The following is a 14106-nucleotide window of genomic DNA, read 5'->3' on the forward strand; positions in this document are numbered from 1 at the left end:
GGAGTTCAATCATTTCATTCTATAGCCACTTTCACTACTTTCATAGCTTGCTGCAGTGACTTTTACATGGTAGCTGCCATGTTAGTGATATAGATACTTCTCGTATGGATATGTTTCGCTACTTTTGTTTTGTTTTAATGGAATGTCTAATGAAGTTTAATCTCCTTGAACAATAATGGGATAATAAACACTGGTTTCACCATCCCCCCACCCTCCCAAAAAAGAAAAGAGAAGTGTAGGAGAACTTCTACTGACTAATAATACACATGGATGCCTCAAACAGTGTAAATCCAGACATATTAATGCAGATTCCCCTTTGTTAATCAAATATATTCACATGCAAAATTTAGCAGATCCTCAATCCCACACTTCGGACCAAACCCTCAAAAGAAATTAACCACTTAGTCATATTCAACTTCCTCTCTATACTAGCCTGCCTCAAGTAGCTTCTGACCTTATCAAGCATATTGACAGCCTCTTACGAAAGGAGTTTCTATGATAGGGGTTGATTTCCAATTCTGACAGGAGACCTTATCAAGCATATTGACAGCCTCTTACCAAAGGAGGTTCTACGATGAGTTGATCTCCCATTCTCACAGAAAATTTCTAATCAGTGTACCAAGTTCTCTACACACAAGTCTTGTAAGACCCAGCATAAGCACTTTGAGAGCGATATGCACTCAAGGTCGCACATGCTTTACTGATTCCAAAGCCACTATAGTTATGGATCTGCTTGAGTACCAACAATAGCCTAGGATAGCAAACTGCTCTCTAGGTCAGGTGGGACCAAGGAGAGTGGAAGTAGTCGAGAAGCAACAGCCAATCATCAATACACTCTTGCCCCTGCTCTGCCCTCTGCCCTTGTCAGCACCCTGCCCCACCTTCAGACCTGCTCTGCAGACACATCTCGCCTACCCAAGCAACCCACCCTCAGCAGACCAGCCCTCTACATAATCTGCCTCTGTCCCCCACTGTCAAGCCCTATCTGCCCCGCACTCAGTAACACCTGCCTTTCCTCATTCTTAACCCAGTCATCCAACAATCTCCTCCTTCCTGCACGCTGTACCCTCTCCTCCCCTGCCATCCTCTCCCTCAGTCCTGCCCCTCATCAAATTGAGTTGAAAATTGAGGCCCAATATGAAGAAACCAGATCACCAAAACAGCAGCTGGCTGAAATACAACTCAACCCCAGATTGGAGGAGGGAGAAATCCAACCAAACGTGGCTGAGGAGATCACTTGAATTAAGGAGGAAATGCAACAACTCCAAAAGAAAGAAGAGGAAACAACAAAGGAAGCCATCTCTTGGGCTGAAATGTTCAAGAAGACTCAAAAACAAGTAGAGGAAGCAGAACAATGGATTCGAGTGGCAAAGAAAGGGAAACAACCAGCACACGCATCACCTACAATCATTAATCAATGACATGTTAGAGGAGCAAAGACGGAAAGTGAGTGCATTGCATATTTGTATAACAAGGCTGAAAATGCATAAGCATGTGGAAGAAGATACCAAGGAGTTGTATACACTAATGAATATCAAGAAAGACTTGCACACCTCAGCTTGGAGAGTGGATAAGAAGGGCACTACAAGCGAGAGCTCAAAAGAGCATGCTCTCGTTTTCCACTTTCCCACCGTGGAGGCTAGGAGGGACTTCCTTGCTCAGCATCACACATTGACAGGTACCGGCGTGCTTTTGAGTGATGATCTCACACCGACCCAACTAGCCCACATGAGAGAGTGCATGCCAAGATTCAAGGCAGCTCGGAAGGCAAGCTAGCCTTCTACAAAGGAGGAAGAGTGCTGGTTATGGAGAAACACGCCAAATGATGTGCAAGACCTATTGGACCAACCTTGCAATAGCAGTCTCGAACTGTAATGGAGCTCTACGACTAGATGTGGGGACATTTGAAGAGACATTCAGAGGGAGAGACGTGACTTTTTACTCAAAGACACACTAGGGACCGCATACTACACTCCCACGGGTGGCAAGTTGTAGATGGGAGGCAGCATACAAAAAGGAGACACACACACACACTAGAGTAGCAGGGGGTCAAGTGGTTCTCCTTTTTAAGGAAGAACTCCAACAAATGATCCAAGTGGTTCGAAGGGATGAGCCTGCCAAATATACGTAGGTGAGAGTACGGGATGTGGAGCGCACTCTATACATCGCCATATGCTATTTCCCCATATGACATCTCGCTACACCCCACCGTATGTAAATTTGGATGAGGATATATGGGAGTTTTCAAAGGGAGATGTCATCCTACTAGGAGACTTTAATCTAGGACAGCCTCACACTAGTGTCTTTCCTTGACACATCTAATAGCACACATTGACTAAGCTATGCCTCCATCCTTGAGCAAGAGTTGAGCAAATGGGCGAAGATGTGGGGGCTCAAAACAAAGGGACAAGCTGGCTTTGGGAGAGGCTACTCTACATTGCATCACATTCTCACACTCAAAGCAATTGTTGAGGAGGGCAAGGCTCATGGCCGATGGATTTATTGTTGCTTTGTGGATTTCCGCAAAGCCTTTAACACAATGCCAAGAGACGGATTGATACATAGACTACATGCTACGGGAGTGCCTAAGGAGCTTAGTTGGGGATTTTAGCACTATATGAGAGGGTTGTTGGCAAAGTACAAATATTGAAGGGCTTTTCAGCTCCTATTCACGCCACCATTGGGGTGAATCAGGGATACCCCCTCTCTCCAACAGTATTTGGCCTATACATTGATGGGATAGTGACCACACCAATAGTAGTAGAGGCCCTCATCCAATCAATCACATGTACAGCTTACGGGATCTACCTAGACACAAATGTGCCCAACTCGCTCCTGAGTCCTCCCAACAACTTGCTAGAGAGGATGATACTTCAGGTTGGTATGCACAGATATCAACTTGGTTTGAGGTACATGGCTTTAGCAAAGATATGCTACCCACCTTCTAGTACTCTCTCAATGCACCATCTCTTACTCTAAGTTGTTCAAAGCAAAGGATCTCCTTCCACCCCTACAATACAGATTGAACTGCCCTTTCTTAGAGCTTAGTCAAGAAGAGCTCAACAGGATCATCAAGATGGGCATTATTCAGCAGCTACATGCACCTAGGACTTGGTTGATGCTTCTATTGGAATTGGGGACAATTATAGTTTTCTATCAAAAGCATCTTCTATATATATCCCTAATGGCTTTGTGATACACCCAAGATACATGGAAACGCAACTACCCCATGGAGTATGGTGTGCCATAGGCCTGCTCCACACATCCTCGCACCAATTATGGATAGAGAGGAGTTACTATGGATCACATTCCCTTTCCCCAAAGACCGGGAGCTGCTAGCTTGAGCCAAAGACTGAGGAGCACTACATATGCAAGTGTCAAGTGTACTATGAGATCAGAGGATGCTTCCGCTGTCTGTTTTGAGAGAGACTTGGACCACTATCCAAGGTGATGGACTTCCCGGATCAATGTCACCGTGGACCCTTGCTTTTGGAGCTACGCTCACATAGAGATCACCTTGTATCATCTCAAGGGAGATAACTTGGGGATTCAAAGCAGCACCCCCTTACTAACTTTTTTGGAGCCATGGCTACACCTAATACCTCAAAGCATACCCCACAACAACTTGTGGCTCCATCACAAGTAGTCACCTTCCTTAGACAGCACCACCAAGGGATGCAGAGCACACCGGCCACGGCCCACTGGTGACATGAAGCCAGACACTGACAATGATCTTGTGATGCAGTGACATTATGCAAGACTTTCACAGTGATGCAGTGACTGATGTGACACAAGAAACTGAATGTGTGCTCTAATCTCTCATAGTGACACAGTGAATGCGTTCTCTGCCCTCTCACAGTGAGGCAATGACTGACATGCTGCAGTGAGACTGATGAAATGGTGTGAAATAGCTGCAGTGAAACTGACGTGACTCTGATGTGTTGACTGACATGATGCAGTGACTGTGACACAGTGCCTGAGGCGACACTGATGAAATGAATGACGTGATGCAAGTTTCTTGGTGTTTGTCTAACTCTGGAAGCATGTGAGATTCATGTGATGCAGTCTGCAGTTTTAAATTGCATTACTGAAATAAGCAATGAACATTGTGATAATTTGAAACATAGTGTGCACATTCTGCAGATTTAATATTGGCTTAAACTAGATTACTGAAACAGAACAGTGAGCAGTGCACACTGTGTTATTGTGATCAGTACTTGTGAATGCAATGGTAATAGGGGATCACACAAGTATAAGCGTCAAGTATGAATGGATCCACATTGCAACCAGCATCACCAGGAAAACAAGGTGATATCCCAATGGAAGAGCAATCCTTTCAAACCCCAACGAAGCTCTACCAGAGATGCATACATGATGCACCCACCTCCACAAGTATCAAAAGATGCTCCAAGGTTGCAAATATATTGAACACAATGCCCACAAGGGTTTTGGGTAACATGAAATCTCTCATAAGAGCCCAGATTAAAGATATGTATGCATAAATACATGATAAACTACTATCGGAGATGAAAACACTCATGAAAGCATGTGTTAATGAGTGGGAAAATGAAAAATATAGTAAGATTAAGGTACTAAATTACAGGCTGAAATGACACATAATATGGTGAAATTAGATACAGCTCGGAAGAATGGAATGGAAACTTTGAAAAAGCATGTCAATACACATATAGCAACCAAAGACAAAGATATTGCTGAGTTGAAACCTCAGCTAGATGCTTGCAATGAGGACATAACAGCATACAAGGAAAAACTTGATACACAAAAGCCATCACTGATTGCACTAGAATTGAAAAAAGAGATGGAATGCCTTAAGAAGGGCATGCATGCATGGGCAGACATATCAAAGGTGCAAGAAAGAAGATGGAAACAGTGGAAATGTCACCAAAACAAATGCTTAATGGATTCAGGTTGCAAAAGGGAACAAAGAAGGGCATGCAAGCAAAGTAGAAATGATGAACCCTACAATTGAAAAGCAAAGCAGAAAATTCATGCACTTTGGATTTGGTAGTGGCATGGGCTTAAAAAGGATGATGTTACATGCCAAAAAATGGGAGCAAAAGAGATCTCCATTCTAGAAAGGGAGACCCAATGGATAGGAGAGGATGTATCATCATGCTGAAGTTTGAGAGAGAGAGAGAGAGAGAGAGAGAGAGAGAGAGAGAGTGTAGTATACCTCAATGAGGACTTGACACCTGGTCAAGTTGGAACATAGGAAAGCCAGCATGCCCAAGATATTGGAGGCACATAAAGAGGCAAAGTGAACATTGTACAGAGATGCTAGGGTGATTATTGCAGAACATCAATCACAATCATGGCACACAGCCTATGAGACACTTAGGCAAAACTTGAGACATAGATATGCCAGCTATTCCTAGGACAGCATAGCAAAAGAGCATGGAGAATATTTCATGAGAGATAGAACATACAGATTACATTCGTCAGATGCTTGGTTTCATTATGGGAGACAGTTAGTGTTATGATATAACACAATAGCCACCCATGCAGCCTCCATAGGCCCATAGGCCAACACGGTGGTCCTTCTTCACTAATAAGATGATTAGGGAGACAATCTGCAGACTATAGAATGGAAGAGCATGGGATGAAAGATGGTATGGTGGCAAAACACTTATCGCATGCTTGTAAGCATTGGCACCCATATTGGCATGTATATTTGATAGAGCAGGTATGTGAAGGATTACCTAAATCGTGGTCAGACAATATCATTGTGCAACTCATTAAGAGTGGCAGCAATAACTACAGCACCATCACGATCGGCCACATACTAGCCAAAATATATAGATCTATTTTGGAACATGAGTTGAGTGTATGAGCTGAGATACAAGATAGGATAGCACAAGGGCAAGCTGATTTTAGATGTAGATATACCATACAGGACCATATCCTCACACTCACAGATGCAAGATAGGAGAGCATAGGGGCAGGCTGGTTTTAGACGTATATCACATTGGACCATATCCTCATACTCAAGGCAATCATTGAGGAGGGCCAAGCTTGAGACAATAGGATCTACTGTCACTTTGTGTAAGGCATTTGACACAATACCTCGAGCGTGTTTCATACAAAGATTGCAAGACAATTGCTATTGTGTTTGAGAGCAAAACCATAATTCTACGAATAGCATATGGGTGCATCCTTTCTTGTGACAACAAGGTGAGAGGGGAAAAAGTGGAAATAGTTTTTCAAACAATTGTGCCAGCCACTCCACATAGTCCTTCTAGATATCTGAGTTTCCAAAAGTCTCACAATTACCTCTTAACAGTGAATTAGTTTCAAAATTTGTGTCTAATATGATTATGATAAGATCACATCTCATTTGTACCGTTTGTTCAGGTCTCAAAGGCCACTCTGCCGTTTCGCAAACATTCAATTTATTTTCTCTTTCTTTCTTTCTTCCTTTCTTTCTTTCTACAAGCTGGAATGCCTAGGAGCCAACCAAAAGCTAATAGTGATTCTCCAACTAAGCCATGGTTCTTACAAGTTCCCCTTGCCATAAAATTATAACACTGAACACAAATCATTCATCCTTTGCAAAAGAAAAACACTAACTTTAAAAAACATTGCATACTTGTCTATTAAGTCCTTCGCATCATGTGACATTTCCTCTGGTACATGTGGCCACGGTATTTTGCAATTCAAAATATTGTCAAAGATTCTCTGTAAAGACACCCCCCCCCCAAAAAAAAAAAAACAAAAAAACAAAAAAAGACACACAAAAAGACCGTGAAAATTCAGTTAACATAACAGCACCTTATTTTAAGTGTATGACCTTTGCATGCTGGCCAGACAACCACTTGTACATTCCATTATTTTTTCAAGAGACAACCTTTACAAAAAAGAAAAATCATAAGATTATTGTGTTCATTATGTCTTCTCAAGACAAAAGAGCAGATTAAACATTCTCAAACCTAACCTCAAACCTAAGCCATGAGTACATACTACACCCAATGATCCAAACTGTTATGGAAATGTCACTCAAAAAACCACATTCTAAAATGTCAAAGCCATTCTGGTCAAATCATTCTAGAAATGCAAACAGAAACTCCTACAAGATGATACAAAACCTTCACTGAAGACGATTATTGTAGATCCACAAGAAGAGAACAATACCACCGAGTTGAAGCACGTCTCTCTCGGCCTCTCATTAGGCATTAAGGTTAAAATCTTCCTTTCACACTGACTTGATTCCAAACTAGTTTACCTAGAACCCTGATCACATCAAGGTAGATCCAATAGGCTATCTTTGAACCTAGTTCACACTCGACTATTTGGAACTAGATATTTCTGAGTTGAGTTCAAACTATCTATGTTTGAATTTCAATCCACTTGTAAAAGGGAAGGTTTTTATGCATTAATACATATGCTTGTAATCTTTAAATATTTTTCTTCTTTGTAATTGGGATTAGACACTGCCATTGAGTGAAAAACACCAAGTGGTAAGACCTTCCCATATCCCACAAAACAATGTTCTATTTCCATTACACCCAAGTGTCCAATTTCATTGTTCAAAATCAAATCCAATGCCATATACTCCATGAAACCATTGAGCCAAAGTCCAACAAAATCCCAAATCTCATAAAACCCAAAAATGATCTATGTAATGTCTCATAAAACCATGTATGCCATGATGCTATCGAGCCAAAGCAATGTATCTTTGTGTATCGATCTTTTTGAGCAAAAAGAGACTATCATAAAACTTGAAGAAAAAGAGTAATTACTTAAAGAAAAGTCCGAGACAAAGATGAAGGTCATGAAGACAAAGAAGTCAAAGAAGATCAAGAAGAGCAAGGACAATATCAAGCCTATCAAAGAATATCAAAGTCCAAGAAAAAAAGGAAGAAGATCAAAAGTAAAGCAAAAAGAAGAGGAGACAACCAAAGCCAAAAGATTAACCAAGAGTCAAAGCACAATAAGCACCAAAGACAAAAATTAAAATGTCCACCATTGGCACCAATGATGTAGCCAACAAGACCAAAACAATTGAAATTTTGGAATTGTATTATCCACACTTTGTTTGACACTACATGAGCTAAAGGCCTTGCATTCAAGGGGGGAACCTACATCCTTAGGTGCACTTGTCTAGGGGGTGAGCTAGCACGTGTTGAAAGTATGGTGTTAGAGGCAGTGCTAAATGAACAACAATGTAAAGATAAAAAGTGTTAAGTGCTATGGGCACAAAGGGTGTATCCCATAAGCAAAGAGAAGGAAAAGTGGTACAATTAAAAGGCTATAAAACAATATACTTACTTCACTATCAAATCAATCAAGTCTCCTTCAAACTATCATGGTCTCATTCTTGTTCTTCTTATTTCTCCCATAGCTCACTACTCTCTTCTTGCTAAACCATGTTTTGTAATGTGTGTGTGTGTGTGTGTGTGTGTGTGAGAGAGAGAGAGAGAGTCAAGTACTGCTCGTCATCATTGGCAAATCTCCCTCATCTCTCTCTAGAGTAGCCTTAGTGTCATGTCTGATACCCTTGCTCAATCTTGTTGCTCTAGTCTCCTCAGCTCTCTAGATTGTCCCCTCTCTCCATGTAGGTGCGGTGTGTGGGGTGACCATTTGGAAGAAGTCAGTGAGCTATGATTGTCCCCCCCTTCTAGAGAGCGTTTGTCTGTAGTAGTGATGTGCTGAGTCGTTGAACCTTAACTATGAACTAGCCCAGTCAATGCTAGTCTAGGGGCTCCATGATTAGTTTAAGGGAGGCATCTCCTCTGAATAGTGTGGGGTATTTGGCTTAGACTATACTATAGGCTATATGTCTGTAGATGTAGTGCTCCTCGATCTCCACCTTCTAGCATAGTTTGTAGATCCTCTCATCTCTAGGGATGCGGGCTGCTCTCCGAGTCTTGATCTTAAGATGGTGAGAAGAGGCTTTATGCTGACACATCTCATGTGGCACATATATGTCAAGTATCTAGATCTCACAATGAAGCTATCTCTGCTGTAGTCCTCGTAAAGTGCTCCCTATAGTATGACATCTTTGGGGGAGATGAGCTGTAATCAACACTCGTACAAGAAAGATAAACAAATGGAGCACACAATTACAAGCTATTTATGGGATAGGACGTCCAAGTTTGTGAGTACAAAATGGATCAAAGAGAAAGGGGGAGAAAGAAAGAAACAAAGAAAGAAAGAGGGCATCGTAATGTCTCTCTTAAAGGCCTCAATAAGATATAGGATAAATGACACAGTACATCAGAATTTACCAACAATTCTGCAGTGTGTGTGCCTGACAGCTCAATAAGATATAGGATAAATGACACCAGTCTGTGTGTGCCTGAATGCATTCACAAAGCATGAAAATACAAAACCAAAATATGAGGTTTGTCACACATCAGATCATAAAGCAACTACCACAACCAGGGAGAAAAGAAGGTGATCCCGTCCAGAGCACCTCACAGCTTTCTCGCCATTCTCATCGCACTTCATCCAATACGATGCTCATGACATTGATGCGCGCCCCATGACACGCAGTTTGGAAGCCACGTGATGCAGTCCACGAGAAGAAGAGGATGGTTCGCTCAATGCACTTGAGAATACGACGGCTGAGAAGTATTAAGGTCTTCTAGAGCAGGTGGCGCACAAAGGGCTGCAGCCTCTTCGAGCTGGGCTGCAGACTGTCACACTCCAGGCAGGGCGGCCACCAAGCGCAGGGCTGCTGGCCCCACGAACAGGGAAGGAGTGCAAGAGACACACGCCAGAATAGGGCGGGCAGGCAGCATGCTTCTCTCCACAGGCTGTGAACAGAGCAGAGCCACTGCACATGCATGCAGGGAAGGACAGCAGCATGAAGGCTGGGCACTGGCTAGGGCAGCAACACGCCAGTCAGGAAGGGCCAGCGATGGTGCGAGCATGACCAGGACGGGCAGCCTCCATCGTTCTCTCTCTCTCTCTCACTAACTCATGACCGGTAATTGGCCGTCAACCTTGCCGTCCCCCCTTTCGCCCTGCTGGCCGACTGCCACTGCCGCCAACTCCCTGTTCCTACTACCGCCTCACCTTCCGCCTCCTATCACAGCCACCTCCTCTATCCCACCACAGCCGCCTCCCTGGCTCACAACAATCGCCCTGCCCATCACCCCTCAACCTGCTTTGCCTGGACTCTCTCCTTGCTTCGCAGCTATGGACACGTCCTCAGCCTCTTCATCCACCCTTGCAGCCTTCGTAAGATTCCTTGCACAAGCAACATCCATCTCCCCTTCCCCCGCACAACCCCAACAAGCAGACCAGCCGCTATACCCTGCGCCAACAGACCAGGAAGCACCCACACCACCGACACATGGAGCTAGCGTATCGGCCGATATTGCAGCCGGTCCTCCACCATCCCCAGGGGGTTCCAGTGCAGCCCCCCGCATACACTTGGCCGATGCCTTCCCAACGATCCGCTTTACTCCGGACACAAAGCTGGCACTCAAGGATAGAGTGACAACCCTAGAAGCATCATCCTTGGCCTGCAGAATGGTTGGAGATCATCCACCTATCCAAAGTCTCAAGGACTCCATCCAATCTGCTATAACCAGCACCCTAGCCAGGATCACGACTCCAGTTCAGCTCACCCGAGCAGATGGAGGCAACGTTTGCTACTAGCCCGCTTGATGTCAGGACCTCAGTAGCATACTTTGACAGATGGATCAAGGGCCGAGACTATTCATTGCTTGGAGATGGCACTCCCATCACCATCTCTTTTCCTTTCCTTGATGAGCATTTTATGCCATACCTTTCCGAGATTGGCAGTGCATTCAGCCACGTCATACAAAGGGATAGGACTTTTGCTGACGCAGTCTCAGAAGGGTCACATAGATACCCATCAGTCCAAGTGATAATACCCACAGAGTCTTTGCAATGCCTTCCCCAGAATATTAGAATTCCCTCCATTCACAGGGGCTTTCTTATCCAGCCAGTCTCTTATACAAGCCTCCCTGGTCAGTGCTTTGCTTGCAGGATGATTGGACATCTTGCAGCTGAATGCCCCAGGACACGCCGACGCCAAACCTCCTTCGGGGATGAGGGAGGTGGTAGACTTGAGACGCGTCAGAGGAGTGATGCAGAGCGCCAAAGACGACGCAAGGCTAGACCGAGGAGGAGACAGCGCCAGCGAAGAGAGCGCGCTGGCGAGAGGCAAAGGCACGAGGGCCTAGAGCCGAGACGGTGGAGAATGATCAGGGACCTCAAACCATCAGCCCATGCAGAGCCACTGCAGCACCCCACTGCTCCCATAGATGCTCCTCTGGATGCCCAAGAGCCAGAGGTCCCACAACCACTGATAGGGGCAGCATTGCAAATGAATGTGATTCAGCCCACGGAAGCAGCGACACCAGCAGCCTCTCAGGAGCTACAACAGGCTTTAGATACGCCACAGTCCCCCAGACCACTGCTCCATCAGATTGAGCTTCCCGAGCTTAGCCCATCTCAGGTACCCGACACACAGCAGGCAAGGGAGGCCGTGATAGCCCGGGACAGTGAGCAACAGGTAGACGACTCAGATGCCTACTCTGAGGACTTCTCCCCATTACACCCCGCAGCGGAGATAGCAGAGAGGACACATGATCGGATATATACTAGGAGGCAGCAAAGGCAGGCATGGGTTGTACAGCCACGCCGGTCCGAGAGGTTGAGACACACTCCATGAGGATACTCTCATGGAATGTACGAGGTTTCAGAGGTCGTCATTTTAGGCGGGGCCCGAGCCTCATGCGACAAGATCTGCACAAAGCTCTAGTAGGAGGATCGATTGATTTTCTTATATTACAGGAGCACCACCTTTTGGCAGACTAGATATCCCAATGTTGCGGGAAGCTATTGCCAAGCCAGAGTCACACTTACTGGGCAGCAGCTGTAGGTGCTACCGAGATACAAGTTGGAGTATGTATATGTGTTGGGGAGCAGTGGACTCGATCGATACATGGCTGGGGTATTCTAATTCCACGGAGAGCCATGTGGGTCTCGGTGAGAGTGGAGGAGGCACTCATTGGTTTGTTGGCCATTTACGCCCCGAATAGCCAACGAGACAGGAGACAGTTTTGGACCACCCTCAGTCAATCTCTACCACAGGTTGATCACTAAATGGTAGGGGGTGACTTTAACATGGTGGAGGCTCTTGAGGACAGGAGAGGCAGATGCACAGAAATCATTAGGGAGGAGAGCAAGCTGCTTGGGAGGAGTTCTTATTCCAGATTACAGGCTTATTCCAGATTATAGGCCAGGACCCATGGTTCACAGCAGAGTTTGGCAGGACCAGAGGCTCACTTTAATTCTCCAGGAGAGACAGGCCGATAGGAGCCAGGACTTTCTCCACGATTGATCGATTTTATGTGGATGAATGGGCCTGCGACAGAGGCATCATACCTGGCACGACCCTCTCGAACCACTCACCGATTCAGATACTTCTTCCTGAGAGAGTAGGGGGCCCCCATTCTAGTGTCAGGATTCCAGAGCACTTGTTTTATGAGGATGATCTTAGAGACCCAGTCACATAGTGTTGGAGATCTAGACCCTTCTCAGCTGGACGGGTAGCTAGTGACTTGGATGAGAGCCTACAGAAGATTAGTTCCCTCTTCAAAGAAGAGGCCACAAGGAGGAGACAGAGCCTTCTAGAGAAGGAAAGAGCTTCTAGGGCATCATTGGTTGCCTTACAGAGGGAGGAGAGACGGCCAGGATGCAAATGGATAGTTGAGAGGATGCATACCACCAGGGTAGAGATTGACTCCATGAAGGCAGCTAGATCAGAGTGCATATTTCATGCGAGAGCCTCTTTTTGGACTCAGTCTGGGGACAGGGTTAACAGGAATTTTTTCCACACCACAAGGCCTAAATACTCTAGACAAGTTGTTTGGAGACTCAGGAGAGCTGATGGATCCATTGCACAGGGCCCTCTAGAGGCGAGACAGGTGACCACACAATACTATACATCCCTACTAGGATCCACCACTAGACCCCCTAGATATGAGAGAGATAGAGAAGCAGTTTGGCAAAGCACGCAGAGGGTGGTTACAGACAAGATGAGCAGAAATCTGATGGCCCATTTTACAGAGGAGGAGTTGGAGGAGGCACTTCGGGCACTACCCTCAGGCAAGTGTCCAAGGGAAGATGGACTAGATAAATCCTTCTTTGTGAGCTACTAAGATCTTATCAAAAAAGGCCTTCACTCAGCCTTTCAGGAGATTATGGTATCAAGGACTATGCCAGAGAGACTCTCTAAGGAGCTGATTCATCTTATCCCAAAAGGATGTGGAGATAGATTGGAGATCACACAGTGGATACCGACCACCTTGCTTGGAACTGCCTATAAGATCCTCGCAAAGGCGATTAGTCTCAGGTTGGCACCATTGATGTCAGATATTATACACCCCACTCAAACAGGATTCGTCCGAGATCATAGCATCCTGGACAACATCTTCACTTCTGGGAGACCACAGCTTTGGCTAGATCCAGGAGGCAAGACCTTATTGTGCTCCTTCTCGACTTTCAGAAAGCATATGATCGCGTGGATTGGGAGTTCTTGGAGAACACAATACTGAGAATGGGCTTTCCAGAGCAGTGGGTCAAGCGTGTAGCGGCTCTCTATTCTTCAGCACATAGCTAGGTCATGACTGGAGGGGCAAGAGAAGATAGATTCAACATCCATAGATCAATTAGACAGGGATGTCCACTTGCTCCGTTCTTGTTTGTATTTGTGACAGAGGGCATGAGTTCCTTCTTGAGAGACAAATCTACACGTATCAGAGGCATTAGGCTACCCATCCTTGAATTTGAGGAGCCTCTTGATGTGGAGTTTGCTGATGATACCGCAGTTTACTTGGATGGGAATGAGGGCAACTTTAGAGCCTTTGTAACAGCCATGGAGACATTTTTGAAAGGAAAGTGGAACCCAAGAGGAAGAAGCTTGGCGGTGAGAGCTATGACGGATGGAGAGCAAGAGCCAAGAGAGAGAGAGACTCAAAAGTGGGAACTCCAACAACCACAATGTGTGACCGGGCCTTCCTTTATTCAAACTGTCACTAAAAGAATAAAGAATAAGTGACTGTGATGGACGCCCGCCACCTGCAGTGTGTAGTGGCGGGTACTGTC

General features: G+C 45.2%; 1 protein-coding gene across 5 annotated transcripts in view; it reads right to left on the bottom strand.

Annotated features, from left to right (window-relative positions):
- The window catches only part of LOC148018808 (putative serine/threonine protein kinase IRE), a 128072-nt gene that overhangs the window by 24641 nt on the left and 89325 nt on the right, over positions 1-14106 (bottom strand). For all 5 annotated transcript variants that reach the window (XR_015695028.1, XM_087701091.1, XM_087701093.1 and 2 more), the window contains one exon: positions 6608-6696. Coding sequence is in view for 4 of the 5 variants with exons in the window: in XM_087701091.1 (XP_087557217.1) it covers positions 6608-6696 (89 nt within the window). In the remaining variant the exon portion in view is untranslated. The remainder of the gene's footprint in view (positions 1-6607; positions 6697-14106) is intronic.

This window comes from Lygodium microphyllum, chromosome 20, assembly GCF_053477565.2.
Source record: "Lygodium microphyllum isolate KBCC chromosome 20, Lygodium_microphyllum_v1.1.10, whole genome shotgun sequence".
NCBI lineage: Eukaryota > Viridiplantae > Streptophyta > Polypodiopsida > Schizaeales > Lygodiaceae > Lygodium > Lygodium microphyllum.